Source organism: Mustelus asterias, chromosome 6 (assembly GCF_964213995.1).
Source record: "Mustelus asterias chromosome 6, sMusAst1.hap1.1, whole genome shotgun sequence".
Lineage (NCBI taxonomy): Eukaryota > Metazoa > Chordata > Chondrichthyes > Carcharhiniformes > Triakidae > Mustelus > Mustelus asterias.
Window position 1 is genome coordinate 34,493,041 of NC_135806.1, and position 16,678 is coordinate 34,509,718.

The 16,678-nt window shown below is 45.6% G+C and overlaps 1 protein-coding gene across 2 annotated transcripts in view; it reads left to right on the forward strand.

Moving 5' to 3' along the window:
- Positions 1-16,678, forward strand: part of psip1a (PC4 and SFRS1 interacting protein 1a) — a 78,110-nt gene that overhangs the window by 54,959 nt on the left and 6,473 nt on the right. For both annotated transcript variants that reach the window (XM_078214158.1, XM_078214159.1), the window contains exon 12: positions 1,246-1,347. In XM_078214158.1, the coding sequence (XP_078070284.1) occupies positions 1,246-1,347 (102 nt within the window). The remainder of the gene's footprint in view (positions 1-1,245; positions 1,348-16,678) is intronic.

Sequence of the window (16,678 nt, forward strand, 5' to 3'; positions counted from 1 at the left end):
GGATTTTAGATAAGAAATTGGATTCAAAAAGCTAGGGTTGTTCTCTTTTGACTAAAGGAGATTGAGGGAGGTTTTAGAGTTGTACAAGAGTGACAGGTTTAGATAAAGTAGACAAAGAATAGCTGATGGTACAAATACTAGGGGTCAAAGACCAGGGCGCGCACATTTCAGGTTTTGGGCAAGAGATGTGTGTTGATACGAGGAAGAACTTTTTTACACTGCAAGTGGTTACAATCTGGAATGTGATGCTTGCAAGGATGATGGAAACAGATAATTGATGATTTCAAAAGGAAATTGGATGGGCACTTAAGGGAAATAAACCTGCAGAACCTTGGTGTTAGTACAGAGGAATGTTACTGACTGGATTGTTCTACAAAGCTTGCGTAGACCTGATTGGGTGAATGGTCTGTGCCACAATGGCCCTACGTATAGTATAAATCGTATTGGATTCGTTAAATCCCATTAACTACCCACCGGGGCGGCACAATGGTTAGCATTGCTGCCTCACAGCTCTCGGGACTCGGGTTCAATTCCGGCCTTGGGTGACTCTGTGTGGAGTTTGCATGTTTACCCCGTGTCCACGTGGGTTTCCTCTGGGTGCTCCGGTTTCATCCCACAGTCCAAAGATGTGTGGGTTAGGTTGCTTGGCCATGCTGAATTGACCCTTAGTGTCAGGTGGATTTGTGGGGTTATGGGGATAGCACTTGGGTGGAATTGTTATCCGTGCAGATGGGCCGAATGGCCTCTTTCTGCACTGTAGGGATTCTATGAATATCAATTCTTGCCACTAAAGCATTGTAGGCTTTGATCTCCACAGGAATTGAGGATGCAAATTATGGCAGTGTGATCAATTAAGGTTTCAGCATTATATGTTCTGCCTTCGAATATATAAAGTACTTATTAATTATTTTGCTCCAGTTCCTCCATTGTATTTCACTTTATGCAGTTTTTATAAATGTGACATGATGTTGGCAACTGGGAGTTCGCACTAATGTCGTGAAACCAGATGACAGTTGTACTGCAGATGGTACAACAACACATTGCTACTGACGTGCTGGCATAAAAGGATTAGGATTTCATCGAATTACAATGTCGTTCCAATATTACAAATTGTACTGTTCAACTTAAAGATTTCATGTTTAAACCAAATGACAAATCTAGCTTTTGTTTTAATTGTTGCATTTAGGAATTCTGTATTGTATTTTCTGCAAATAAAAGAAATGATATAGTGCTTTGTTCCTTTAGGATGTGAAGAAATGTATTGAGGCCTTAGATGAACTTGCTGCGCTTCAGGTTACTCCACAGCACCTGCAGAAGCACAGTGAACTGATTGCTACACTTAAGAAGGTTGGATGTGTTTAGAACTTAGAGTGGTTTTTTCTCACGGGCTCTATTTTACTCTGCTCTTGTGCCTATCTTTTCCCATTTGCTCCTCTTCGGAGAAGGTGAACACTGAATGTTAATGGATTAGTTGACTATGGAATACTTACCAGGTATCTACTTGTGCACTTTTCAGTAGTGCACTGAAGTCCGGATGACTAGCAAGAGAAGGAATTCTGGTCATTGCTTTAGATTGCTCCTCTCTCTGCAACACCCTTCCCCTACCCAGGCATTCTTTGTATCCATAATTTGTGACAAAATTAGCAAGTCCTTAGAAATGAGAGGACAGCCAGCACAAATTCATTAGAGGCAAATCATGTTTGTCAAATTTTAAATAAGTGACTAATTGAATAGATACTGTAGTAGATGCATATATTGGGGGAGGGGGGTGGGATTCTCCCCAAAAGTTTTAAGTGTCGAATTCACATTAACAAATTGAGTAAATCACTTTTTTTTCAGCGTGAGTTTCAAAATGAATGCACTACAGAGTGCCTCAGCATGAATCATGCTGAAAATCAGTAGGAATAGGGCCTATTCCTATAAAGGCCAGCAGTATAGTGCTGAGCGGGCCACTGCGCATGCGCCGATCTGTCAGCGATGAGATCGGTATTCAAATGAGGATTTGCATACATTATGCAGCTCCACGCTGATTTCTGACGTGGAGCTGATGATGCCAGAAATCTAGCTGCCAGAGACATGCAGAGATTGTGGCGCCCAACAGGGAGCCCGCAAAATGGCCTCTGCTCAAGTCTCCCAGCCTGTTGCACTGCAAAAGCAGTGGAGTGGGATGGGAGAGTCCCTCAGCCTTGTGTTAGAAAAAAATGGGTTATGGTACAAGAGGAAAACATCACAGGAGATAAAAAGCTGGCAGACAAGAAAAAGAGTTGCAATTTTTAAAAACAAGTGAGGCTTGGATTAGAACATAGAACATTACAGCGCAGTACAGGCCCTTCAGCCCTCGATGTTGCGCCGACCTGTGAAACCAATCTAAAGCCCATCTAACCTACACTATTCCAATATCATCCATATGTTTATCCAATGACCATTTAAATGCCCTTAATGTTGACGAGTCCGCTACTGTTGCAGGCAGGGCATTCCACGCCCTTACTACTCTCTGAGTAAAGAACCTACCTCTGACATCTGTCCTATATCTATCACCCCTCAATTTAAAGCTATGTCCCCTCGTGCTAGCCATCACCATCCGAGGAAAAAGGCTCTCACTGTCCACCCTATCTAATCCTCTGATCATCTTGTATACCTCTATTAAGTCACCTCCTCCTCTCTAACGAAAACAACCTCAAGTCCCTCAGCCTTTCCTCATAAGACCTTCCCACCATACCAGGCAACATCCTGGTAAATCTCCCCTGCACCCTTTCCAATGCTTCCACATCCTTCCTATAATGCGGCGACCAGAACTGTACGCAATACTCCAAGTGCGGCCGCACCAGAGCTTTGTACAGCTGCAACATGACCTCATGGCTCCGAAACTCAATCCCTCTACCAATAAAAGCTAACACACCGTACGCCTTCTTAACAACCCTATCAACTTGGGTGCCAACTTTCAGGGATCTATGCACATGGACACTGAGATCTCTCTGCTCATCCACACTACCAAGTATCTTACCATTAGCCCAGTACTCTGTATTCTTGTTACTCCTTCCAAAGTGAATCACCTCACACTTTTCCGCATTAAACTCCATTTGCCACCTCTCAGCCCAGCTCTGCAGCTTATCTATGTCCCTCTGTAACCTGCAACATCCTTCCGCACTGTCCACAACTCCACCGACTTTAGGATTAGGATTGGATCCTTTAAAACTGAGACGAGGAGGAATTTCTTCAGCCAGAGGGTGGTGAATCTGTGGAACTCATTGCCACAGAGGGCTGTGGAAGCCAGGTCATTGAGTGTCTTTAAGACAGAGATAGATAGGTTCTTGATCAATAAGGGGATCAAGGGTTACGGAGAAGGCAAGAGAATGGGGATGAGAATCATATCAGCCACGATTGAATGGCGTAGCAGACTCGATGGGCCAAATGGCCTAATTCTGCTCCTATATCTTATGGAAGATGTGCAAGTGTCAGTTCTGGACCCACTTTTTTTGGGAAGGAATATCATAAAGGCCAGAAAGTATCTAGAGAGCTTACGGGTAGATGCATAGGATAATTTTGGGGATGAGAAGTTATGAAGTAACAATTGGGGTGATTTCTTTTAAATGGCTCCGAGCCAGATGGGGAAACTCCTAAAACAAGACACAGATCTTGTCCTTGATATTAAGTTTATTCAAAGGATACAGCAGTACCCTTTCATGCCTTCTAATTGCAGTGTTCCAGTCATCATCTTCGTAGATTTTTAAATAAATTTTATTGATAATTAATTCTGTAAATCATTCTTAAATCAGGAACAATGAGAAGCTTCATTATCAGGATTCAAAATCAATTGGGGAAACACGAGTGGATTTCTAATCCATTGCTTTAACGACTCAGCCGCGTATACAGGCCCACCTATACTTTTGAGTATCAGTAAGACAAATTTAACTAATTTGTCAGGTGGCACAGTGGTTAGCATTGCTGTCTCACAGCGTCAGGGACCTGGGTTTGATTCCCAACTTGGGTCACCATCTGTGTGGAGTTTGCACATTCTCTTCGTGTCTGCGTGGGTTTCTTCCCACACTCCAAAGATGTGTGGGGTTAGGTGGATTGGCCATGCTAAATTGCCCCTTAGTGTCAGGGCGATGAGCTAGGGTAAATGCATGGGGTTATGGGGGTAGGGCCTGGGTGGGATTGTGGTCGGTGCAGACTCGATGAGTCGAATGGCTTCCTTCTGCACTGTATGATTCTATGACTGTGGTCAATTTCAAATAGAGGCGGCACAGTGGTTAGCATTGCTGCCTCACAGCACCAGGGACCCAGGTTTGATTCCCAGCTTGGGTCACCATCTGTGTGGACCTTGCACATTCTCCTCGTGTCTGCGTGGGTTTCCTCCCACAGTCCAAAGATGTGTGGGTTAGGTGGATTGGCCATGCTAAATTGCCCCTTAGTGTCAGGGCGACTAGCTAGGGTAAATGCATGCGGTTATGGAGATAGGGCCTGGGTGGGATTATGGTCGGTGCAGACTCGATGGGCCAAATGGCCTCCTGCACTGTAGGATTCTATGATTCTATGATAATTAACAAATTAACCAATTGAAAAAAGTATGAACCTATGGGGCACTGTGACTAAAAGAAAAAAAATTAAAGGATCCTTACCAACTTAAAGTAAAATATCACTTTGGGGGCTGATCTACGGGTGCACACTGGTCTCTGCTCTTTGTACTTGTTTGAGTATAGACTTATCTATAACTAATTTGGTAAATTAACAGGTGGACAAATCAAATTAAGCAAATCAATCAAGGCAAGAAAGAATTTTTAAAAGGAACCTTGTTAAGTCAAATTAAAATTCAGTTTTGGGGCCCAATGACGCACTCCAGCCCTGCAGTGCCTGCTGGCCCTGGGACGTCTCAAGCGTGCCAGTGGAAAGTGCTCCCTTTCCAAGGACACCGGGCTGTGAAGGTACCCTCCATTCTCAGTCCCTAATCAAACAATGCCCATTATTTGCATGTCTTTAACAACATAATCACCCATTAACAATGTCCACTGGAGCATTTAATAAGTTTTTAAAAAGGTTTTGACAGTGAGCAGGTAGATTCCACCTGAGGGAAGTTTGTGACAAAAGGTAATCACTTTAAAATGGTCACATTTGTATGAGAACAAAGAACAAAGAAAATTACAGCACAGGAACAGGCCCTTCGCCCCTCCAAGCCTGCACCGACCATGCTACCCGACTTAACTAAAACCCTCTACCCTTCTGGGGACCATATCCCTCTATTGCAATCCTATTCATGTATTTGTCCAGACGCCCCTTAAAACTCACCATCGTATCTGCTTCCACTACCTTTTCCGGCAGCGAGTTCCAGGCACCCACCACCCTCTGTGTAAAAACAACTTCCCACGTACATTTCCTTTAAACCTTGCCCCTCGCATCTTAAACCTATGCCCCCTAGTAATTGACTCTTCCACACTAGGAAAAAGCTTCTGACTATCCACTCTGTCCATGCCCCTCATAATGTTGTAGACTTCTGTCAGGTCTCCCTTCAACCTCCGTCGTTCCAGTGAGAACAAACCAAGTTTCTCCAACCTCTCCTCATAGCTAATGCCCTCCATACCAAGCAACATTCTGGTAAATCTTTTCTGTACCCTCTCCAAAGCCTCCACATCTTTCTGGTAGTGTGGCGACCAGAATTGAACACTATATTCCAAGTGCGGCCTAAGTAAGGTTCTATAAAGCGGCAACATGACTTGCCAATTTTTAAACTCAGTGCCCTGGCCGATGAAGGCAAGTATGCCATACGCCTTCTTGACTACCTTCTCCACTTGCGTTGTCACTTTCAGTGACCTGTATACCTAGATCCCTCTGCCTATCAATATTCTTAAGGGTGTTGCCATTTACTGTATATTTCCTATCTGTATTAGACCTTCCAAAATGCATTACCTCACATTTGTCCGGATTAAACTCCATCTGCCATCTCTCCGCCCAAGCCTCCAACCGATCTATATCCTGCTGTATCCTCTGATGGTCCTCATCACTAGCCGCAAATCTACCAACCTTTGTGTTGTCCGCAAACTTACTATTCAAACCAGTTACATTTTCCTCCAAATCATTTATATATTACAAACAGCAAAGGTCCCAGCACTGATCCCTGAGGAACGCCACTTGTCAGAGCCTTCCATTCAGAAACACACCCATCTGTCTTCTGGGACCGAGCCAGTTCTGTATCCACCTTGCAAGCTCACCTCTGATCCCATACGACTTCACCTTCTGCACCAGTCTACCATGAGGGACCTTGTCAAAGGACTTACTGAAGTCCATGTAGACAACATCCACTGCCCTACCCTCATCAGTCATGTTCGTCACTTCCTCAAAAAACTCGATCAAGTTAGTGAGACATGACCTCCCTTCACAAAACCATGTTGCCTCTTGCTAATACATCCACTTATTTCCAAGTGGGAGTAAATCCTGTCTCGAAGAGTCCTCTCCAGTAATTTCCCTACCACTGATGTAAGGTTCACCGGCCTGTAATTACCTGGATTATTCTTGCTACCCTTCTTAAACAAAGGAACAACATTGGCTATTCTCCAATCCCCTGGGACCTCCCCTGTAGCCAGTGAGGATACAAAGATTTCTCTCAAGGCCCCAGCAATTTCCTCCCTTGCCTCTCCTCAGTATTTTGGAGTATATCCTATCAGGCCCTGAGGACTTGTCTACCTTAATGTTTCTCAAGAACCCCAATACCTCCTCCTTTTTGATCTCAACATGACTCGTAAACTATCTACACACTTTCCCAGATTCATCATCCATCAAGTCCTTCTCTTTGGTGAATACTGACGTAAAGTACTCATTTAATACCTCGCCCATTTCCTCTGGCTCCACGCATAGATTCCCTCCCTTGTCCTTGAGTGGGCCAACCCTCTCCCTGGCTACCCTCTTGCTCTTTATATATGTATTAAAAAGCCTTGGTATTTTCCTTAATCCTGCTGGCCAATGATTTTTCGTGACCCCTTCTAGCCCTCCTTACTCCTTGCTTAAGTTTCTTTCTACTTTCCTTGTATTTCACACTTGCTTTGTGTGTTCCTAGCCTTGACAAATGCTTCCTTTTTCTCTTTGATTAGGCTCATAATATCTCTCATAATTCAAGGTTCCCAAAACTTGCCATACTTATCCTTCATCCTTACTGGAATGTGCCGGTCCTGAATCCCTATCAACTTACACTTGAAAGCCTCCTACATGCCAGATGTTGATTTGCCCTCAAACATCTGCCCCAATCTACATTCTTCCGTTCCTGCCTAATATTGTTGTGATTAGCCTTCCCCCAGTTTAGCACATTAACTTGAGGACTACACTTTTCTTTATCCATCAGTACCTTAAAGCTTACTGAATTGTGGTCACTGTTCCCGAACTGCTCCCCTACTGAAACTTTGACTACTTGGCCGGGCTCATTCCCCAATACCAGTTCCAGTATGGCCCCCTCCCTAGTTGGACTATTTACATACTGTTTCAAGAAGCCCTCCTGGATGCTCCTTACAAACTCTGCCCCATCCACGCCCCTAGCACTAAGTGAGTTCCAGTCAATATAGGGGAAGTTAAAATCTCCCATCACAACAAACCTGTTATTTTTACACCTTGCCAAGATCTGCCTACATATCTGTTCCTCTATCTCCCGCTGGCTGTTGGGCGGCCTATAGTAAACCCCCAACATTGTGACGACACCTTTCCTATTCCTGAGCTCTACCCATATTGCCTTGCTGTATGGGCCCTCCGAGGTGTCCTCCCGCAGTACAGCAGTGATATTCTCCTTTACCAGTAGTGCAATTCCCCCACCCCTTTTACATCCCCCTCTATCCCACCTGAAACATCTGTATCTTGGAATGTTAAGCTGCCAATCCTGTCCTTCCCTTAACCAAGTCTCTGTAATGGCAACAACATCATAGTTCCAAGTACTAATCCAAGCTCGAAGTTAATCTGCCTCACCTGTTACACTTCTTGCATTGAAACAAATGCACTTCAGTCCACCGGACCCTCTTTGAATAGCAATCCCACCCTGCCTGCTGTTTCTCTGAGTCTTACTGGCCCTACTCTCTGGTTCCCCTTCAGTTAATTCGCCTTTGCTTTGGTTCCCACCCCCATGCCAAAGTAGTTTAAATCCTCCCGTGGGACACTAGCAAACCTCCCAGCCAGAATATTTATGCCTTTCCAATTTAGATGCAGCCCGTCCTCCTTGTACAGGTCCCACCTGCTCCGGAGAGACCCTAATGGGTCAGGTATCTGAAACCCTCCCTCCCTCCTACACTAGCTGTTTAGCCACGTGTTGAGCTGCACTATCTTCCTATTCCTAGCCTCATTGGCATGTGGCACAGGGAGTGTCCTGAGATTACAACCCTAGAGGTCCTGCTTTTTAACTTTCTACCTAACTCTCTAAATTGCTGCTGCAGGACCTCATCACTCTTCCTACCTATGTCGTTAGTACCAATATGTACTACGACCTCCAGCTGTTCACCCTCTCCTTTCAGAATGCTTTCTGCCCATTCAGAGACATCCTGGACCCTGGCACCAGGGAGGCAACATACCATCCTGGAGTCTCTTTCACTTCCATAGAAGTGCCGATCTGCACCCTTAACTATAGAGTCCCCTAAAACTATTGCTCAAGTGCTCTTTGTCCCTCCCTGCTTAACAACAGAGCCAGCCGTGGTGCCACTGCTTTGGCTGATGCTGCTGTTATCCCCTGATAGGCCATCTCCCCCCTCCCCCCACAGTACCCAAATCAGTATACTTGTTAGAGAGGGGGACGACCTCAGGGGACTCCTGCACTGACTGCCTGCCCCTTCTGGCAGTCACCCGTCTATCTGCCTGTACTTTGGGTGTGACCACGTCTCTAAAGCTCCTATCTATGACGCTTTCCGCCTCCTTCATGTTCCTAAGTGCACCCAACTGCTGCTCCAACCTATCCATGCGGTCTGTGAGGAGCTGCAATTGGATGCACTTCCTGCAGATGTAGTCGTCCGAGACGTTGGAAGCAACACGGATCTCCCACATCTCACAAGTGCAGCACTTAACTCCACTGACCGACATTTCGAGCACCAATTAAATTATTTAAGAAAATTTATAAAACTCTTACATAGAAACCCTACAGTGCAGAAGGAAGCCATTCGGCCCATCAAGTCTGCACCGACCACAATCCCACCCAGGCCCTACCCCCACATATTTTACCCGCTAATCCCTCTAACCTACGCATCCCAGGACTCTAAGGGACAATTTTTAACCTGGCCAATCAACCTAACCTGCACATCTTTGGACTGTGGGAGGAAACCAGGAGTTTGCACATTCTCCTCGTGTCTGCGTGGGTTTCCTCCGGGTGCTCCGGTTTCCTCCCACAGTCCAAAGATGTGCAGGTTAGGTTGATTGGCCAGGTTATAAATTGCCCCTTAGAGTCCTGGGATGCGTAGGTTAGAGGGATTAGTGGGTAAATATGTGGGGGTAGGACCTGGGTGGGATTGTGGTCGGTGCAGACTTGATGGGCCGAATGGCCTCCTTCTGCACTGTAGGGTTTCTATGATTCTATGAAACCGGAGCACCCGGAGGAAACCCACGCAGACACGAGGAGAATATGCAAACTCCACACAGACAGTGACCCGAGCCGGGAATCGAACCCGGGACCCTGGAGCTGTGAAGCAGCAGTGCTAACCACTGTGCTACCGTGCTGCCCACCGCTGTGCTACCGTGCTGCCCACCGCTGTGCTACCGTGCTGCCCATCACTGCTACCGTGCTGCCCACCACTGTGCTACCGTGCTGCCCACCACTGTGCTACCGTGCTGCCCACCACTGTGCTACCGTGCTGCCCACCACTGTGCTACCGTGCTGCCCACCACTGTGCTACCGTGCTGCCCACCACTGTGCTACCGTGCTGCCCACCACTGTGCTACCGTGCTGCCCACCACTGTGCTACCGTGCTGCCCTTCACTTTTACCTTCTCATAGTGGCCCTTTTTTTGGTTGGAGGAGGGGGGATGGAGGGAAACACTAATATAGTATTTCGGGCTTACCGGTCCTTGACACCAGATCTTCCGCTTCCCACTTAGTACAGAGTACAGAGGCTTTTTGCTTAATAGGTTAAGAGTTAGAATGCTTTGCCACAGGATTGTTTTAGACAGAGAGCATTACACTTTTTTAAGGGAAAATTGAATAAACATCTAGAAGCAGAGACGGTTGGGGGAGAGACCAGAGCGTGGGGGTTATGGTTAGATTGTTATAGGAAAGATTACATGCATAGTATTACGTCGCACATAAAGCACAAACGGGCAATTCAACCCAAGAAAATTCTGGCTTTAATGCTCTACTTGAGCTTCCTCCCTTTGCTCCTTAAATCTACCATTATGACCAGCTATTTCCTTCTCCCTCATATGCTTGTCTCAGTTCCCTTAAGAGCATCTCCACTAGTGGTTTCAGTCGCTCTCTGTGGTAACATGTTCCATGTTCTCACCACTCTTTAGAAGCTTCTTCTGAATTCCCTATTGGTATTCCCTATTTTTGGTAACCATCATTCTATTGATGCTCTCAAGTTATGCTTTTCACCACTTGAGAGGAAATATTCTCTGTCCACACAATCAAAACTTTTCATAATCTTAAAGATGTCCATTTGTTCACCCCTTGGTCTTTTTTTCAAGCGAGAAGACAACCCAGCTTGTCAATCCTTTACTGACGGCCACATATTTCTGGTATCAGCCTTGTAAATCTCTGCACCCTTCTCCAGTACTTTAATATCCTTTTTATAAAATGCGGACCACTGGGCATGTTTTGTCACTCGCAAATATAAGAATTACATTGGCTATCCACCAGTCCTCTTCGAACAAATTATGAAATATGAGTAATAATGACTTTCTTATCTCTTCCCTAGATTCTCTTAAAATATGCAATTAAAATAATTCTGCCATCTCTGTTGTTACCTATAGTATTATGCTATCCCTTAATTGCCTTATTCCCAACTCAGCCTTCCATTTTTATTGATGTGCTTGTAAAATATTTTGTTTTATGTTCCTTCATAATTCAACAGTTTCCCTCTGTCTTCCAATTTTAAAAAAAAATTCTCTCCTTATCTCTCTCATTCTGTCTAAGTACTCAGTGCATGCATTTATCTGGCCATCAATCGTTCCCTTCTATTTTTATTAATCTATGGTGACCCCCTCATGTTTAGTTCTTTTTATCATGTACCCTGAACATCATTTTAAATGTTTCCCATTGTTCTTCTATATCGTTGTTTGCCAGTATAATTGTCCACCCCCCAGCTCCCCAAGTTCTGTGTTCAGTCCCTCAATATCAGCTTTCATCAATCCATCATTTCATCACACTTGCGTCCATTTCTGCATTATCTTAAAGTGTATTATGTTATAGTCACTTTTGTTTCGATGTTCTCCTATTTCACAGAATCACATAATACTACAGAAGAGACTCTTTGGCCCATCGAGTCTGCACCAACGCATGAAAGGTCCTGACCTGCCCATCTAATCCCACTTGCCAGCACTTGGCCCATAGCCTCAAATGTTATGACATGCCAAGTACTCATCCAGGTACTTTTGAAAGGATGTGAGGCATCCTGTCTCTACCACCCTCCCAGGCAGTGCATTCTAGACTGTCACCACCCTCTGGGTAAAAACATTTTCCTCAAAACCCCCCTAAACCTCCCACCCCTCACTTTTAACTTGTGTCCCTTTGTAACTGACCCTTCAACTAAGGGGAACAGCTGCTCCCTATCCACCGTGTCCATGCCCCTCATAATCTTGAACACCTCAGTCAGGTCGCCCCTCGGTCTTCTCTGCTCCAGAGAAAACAACCCCAAGCCTATCCAACCTCTCTTTATAATTTAAATGTTCCATCCCAGGCAGCATCCTGGTGAATCTCCTCTGCACCCCTTCCAGTGCGTTCTCATCCTTCCTATGATGTGGTGACCCGAACTGCACATAGTACTCCAGTTGTGGCCTCACCAAAGTTCTATACAACTCCTTCATGACCTCTCTGCTTTTGTAATCTATACCCCGATTGATAAAGGCGAGTGTGCCATATGCCTTTTTCACCACCCTATTAACCTGCCTTTACGCCTTCAGTGACCTATGGACAAACACGCCAAGGTCCCTTTGTTATTCGGAACTTCCCAGTGTCATACCTTTCATAGTATACTTCCTTGTCAAATTACTCCTTCCAAAGTGTATCACCTCATGCTTTTCAGGGTTAAATTCTATCTGCCACTTATCCGCCCATTTGACCATCTCATCTATATCTTCCTGTAACCCAAGGCACTCAACCTCACTGTTAACCACCCAGCCAATCTTTGTGTCATCGGCAAACTTATTGATCCTACCCCCCCATATAGTCATCTATGTCACTTATGTAAATGACGAACAGTAGGGGGCCCAGCACGGATCCCTGTGGTACACCACTGGTCACTGGCGTCCAGTCACTAAAGCAGTCTATCATCACCCTCTGTCTACTACTGCTAAGCCAATTATGAATCCACCTCATCAGATCACCCTGTATCTCATGTGCATTTGCCTTCTTAATAAGTCTCCCATGTGGGAGTTTATCAAAGACTTTGCTGAAATCCATGTAAACTACATCAACCGCACTACCCTCATCCACACACTCGGTTACATACTCAAAAAGTTCGATCAAATTTGTTCGGCATGACCTCCCTCTGACAAAACCATGCTGACTATCCCTGATCAAATCTTGCCTCTCCAAATGAAGATAGATTCTCTCCTTCAGAATCTTCTCCAGTAGCTTCCCAACCACAGATATGAGACTCACTGGTCTGTAGTTCCCTGGCTTGTCTCTACAACCTTTCTTAAATAGTGGTTGGAATGCGAGTCTTTACAGGTAATTACCTGTAAAGACTCGCATTCCAACCATTATTTTGTAAATTGAGTTTGTGTCTTTATATGCCCTGTTTGTGAACAGAACTCCCATTTACCTGACGAAGGAGCAGCGCTCCGAAAGCTAGTGGCTTTTGCTACCAAATAAACCTGTTGGACTTTAACCTGGTGTTGTTAGACTTCTTACTGTGTTTACCCCAGTCCAACGCCGGCATCTCCACATCATGACTCCATTCAAGTATTTCAGTCCAACAAGACTTCGCAGAATAAGACCATTAGTCCTGCTCCTCAGCTATTATAACAGAGATCAGTACAGACCAGGGATTGTACCTGGATCCTTCCTGATTCGTGTGGCTCTGTTCTGCATAGGTACAGAAAACTAGATTACTGGCATTTTCCAGAAAAGGCACTTCAGAAAGAATGCCTGTATTGTGGTTAACTACTCCCAGACTAGATGGCCTTTTTCCTATTTTATGCTGCAGAGGCTTCAAGTTGAAGGATTTTAAGCCACTTGGTTGTAGCTGTGATTGTGGCAGATGTTTTCTGTAGGCCACTTCTTTTTCAAAACATACTGCTTCACCTGGGGCTGAATGTTGCATTTTATTTTCCACATCAATGACCGTGTCAGGCAACCTTGCTTGAGGGCGTTAGAGTAGAATTGTATGGAGCTTTGCACCTGAGCTTTCACTTTGAATATAGGCAGAGTATTGATAAAGAACAAAGAAAATTACAGCATAAGAACAGGCCTTTCGGCCCTCCAAGCCTGCACCAACCATGCTGTCCGACTGAACTAAAACCCCCTACCCTTCCGGGAACCATATCCCCAACACTAGGTTAACACCATTCCCTAACACCATAACCATAACACCAGGTTAAAGTCCAACAGGTTTATTTGGTAGCACAAGCCACTAGCTTTCGAAGCGCTGCTCCTTTATCAGGTGAGTGGGATTTCGGTTCACAAACAGGGCATATAAAGACACAAACTCAATTTACAAAATAATGGTTGAAATGCGAGTCTTTACAGGTAATCAAGTCTTAAAGGTACAGACAATGTGAGTGGAGAGAGGGTTAAGCATAGGTTAAAGAGATGCGTATTGTCTCCAGGCAGGACAGTTAGAGATTTTGCAAGCCCAGGCAAGTCATGGGGGTTACAGATAGTGTGACATGAACCCAAGATCCCGGTTGAGGCCGTCCTCATGTGTGCGAAACTTGGCTATCAGTCTCTGCTCAGTGACTCTGCACTGTCGTGTGTCGTGAAGGCCATCTTGGAGAACGCTTACCCGAAGATCAGAAGCGAATGCCCGTGACCGCTGAAGTGTTCCCCAACAGGATGAGAACCCTTTTGCCAGAGGATTGTCGAGCGGTGTTCATTCATCCGTTGTCGTAACGCCTCCATTGTCTCCCCAATGTACCATGCCTCGGGACATCCTTTCCTGCAGCATATCAGGCAGACAACGTTGGCCGAGTTGCAAGTATATGTACCATGTACCTGGTGGATGATCTCACGTGAGATGATGGCATCTGTGTCGATGATCCGGCATGTCTTGCAGAGGTTGCTGTGGCAGGGTGCGTGGTGTCGTGGTCACTGTTCTCCTGAAGGCTGGGTAGTTTGCTGTGGACAATGATCTGTTTGAGGTTGTGCGGTTGTTTGAAGGCAAAAAGTGGGGGTGTGGGGATGGCCTTGGCGAGATGTTCGTCTTCATCAATGACATGTTGAAGGCTCCGGAGAAGATGTCGTAGCTTCTCCACTCCGGGGAAGTACTGGACGACAAAGGGTACTCTGTCCGCCGTGTCCCGTGTTTGTCTTCTGAGGGGGTTGGTGTGGATTTTCGCTGTGGCATGTCGGAACTGTCAATCGATGAGTCGAGCGCCATATCCTGTTCTTATGGGGGCATCTTTCAGCGTCTGGAGGTTTCTGTTACGATCTTCCTCATCTGAGCAGATCCTGTGTATACGGAAGGCTTGTCCGTAGGGGATGGCTTCTTTAATGTGTTTAGGGTAGAAGCTGGAGAAGTGGAGCATCGTGAGGTTATCCGTGGGCTTGTCGTACAGCGAAGTGCTGAGGTGACCGTCCTTGATGGAGATGCGTGCGTCCAAGAATGCAATGATTCCGGAGAGTGGTCCATGGTGAGTCTGATGGTGGGATGGAACTTGTTGATGTCATCATATAGTTGTTTCAGTGATTGTTCACCATGAGTCCAAAGGAAGAAAATGTCTTTGATGTATCTAGTGTATAGCATCGGTTGAAGGTCCTGTGCGTTGAAGAGGTCTTGTTCAAACCTGTGCATGTAGATATTGGCATATTGAGGTGTGAATTTGGTCCCCATGGCTGTTCCGTGTGTCTGGATGAAGAAGTAGTTGTTGAAGGTGAAGACATTGTGGTCCAGGGTAAAGTGGATGAGTTGTAAAATTGTAACTGGAGATTGGCAGTTGTCGGCATTGTACTGAGGCTGTTGCAGCAATGCCATCGTCATGGGGGATGCTGGTGTAGAGTGCCGAGACATCCATTGTGACGAGGAGCGCTCCTGGTTCAACTGCTCCATGTGTGCTAAGTTTCTGTAGGAAGTCCGTAGTGTCGCGTCAAAAGCTGGGGGTTCTTTGTACAATGGGTTTCAGGATGCCCTCGACGTAGCCAGAGAGGTTCTCGCACAGGGTCCCATTGCCCGATACGATTGGACGGCGGTCACGGGCATTCGGTCTCTGACCTTCAGGTAAGCGTTCTCCAACGCAGCCTTCACGACAGCGCAGTCGCTGAGCAGAGACTGATAGCCAAGTTCCGCACACATGAGGACGGCCTCAACCGGGATCTTGGGTTCATGTCACACTATCTGTAACCCCCATGACTTGCCTGAGCTTGCAAAATCTCACTAACTGTCCTGCCTGGAGACAATACGCGTCTCTTTAACCTATGCTTAACCCTCTCTCCACTCACATTGTCTGTACCTTTAAGACTTGATTACCTGTAAAGACTCGCATTCCAACCATTATTTTTAAAATTGAGTTTGTGTCTTTATATGCCCTGTTTATGAACTGAAATCCCACCCGCCTGAGTGGGTGGCGTGTGCTACCAAATAAACCTGTTGGACTTTAACCTGGTGTTGTGAGACTTCTTACTAAAAAAAACTTGCCTCGTACATCTCCTTTAAACCTTACTGGCAACTTAAACCTATGCCCCCTAGTAATTAACTCTTCCACCCTGGCTATCTTCTGACTATCCACTCTGTCCATGCCCCTCATAATCTTGTAGACTCATATCAGGTCGTCCCTCAACCTCCATCGTTCCAGTGAGAACAAACCAAGTTTCTCCAACCTCTCATAGCAAATGCCCTCCTTGCCAGGCAACATCTTGGTAAATCTTTTCTGTACCCTCTCCGAAGCCGCCACATTCTTCTGATCGTGTGGCGACCAAAATTGAACTCGATATTGCAAGTGCGGCCTAACTAAGTTTCTATAAAACTGCAACATGACTTGCGAATTTTTATACTCAATGCCCCAACCGATGAAGGCAAGCTTGCCGTGTGCCTTCTTGACTACCTTTTCCACCTGCGTTGCCACTTGCAGTGACCCGTGTACCTGTATACCTAGATGCCTCTGCCTATCAATACTCTTAAGGGTTCTGCCATTTACTGTATATTTCCTATCTTTATTAGACCTTCATTACCTCACATTTATTCAGATTAAATGCAGTAAATGGCAGAACCCTTAGGAGTATTGATAGGCAAAGGGATCTGGGTGAACAGGTACACAGGTCACTGAAAGTGGCAATGCAGGTGGAGAAGGTAGTCAAGAAGGCATACGGCATGCTTGCCTTCATCGGCCAGGGTATTGTGTTTAAAAATTGGCAGATC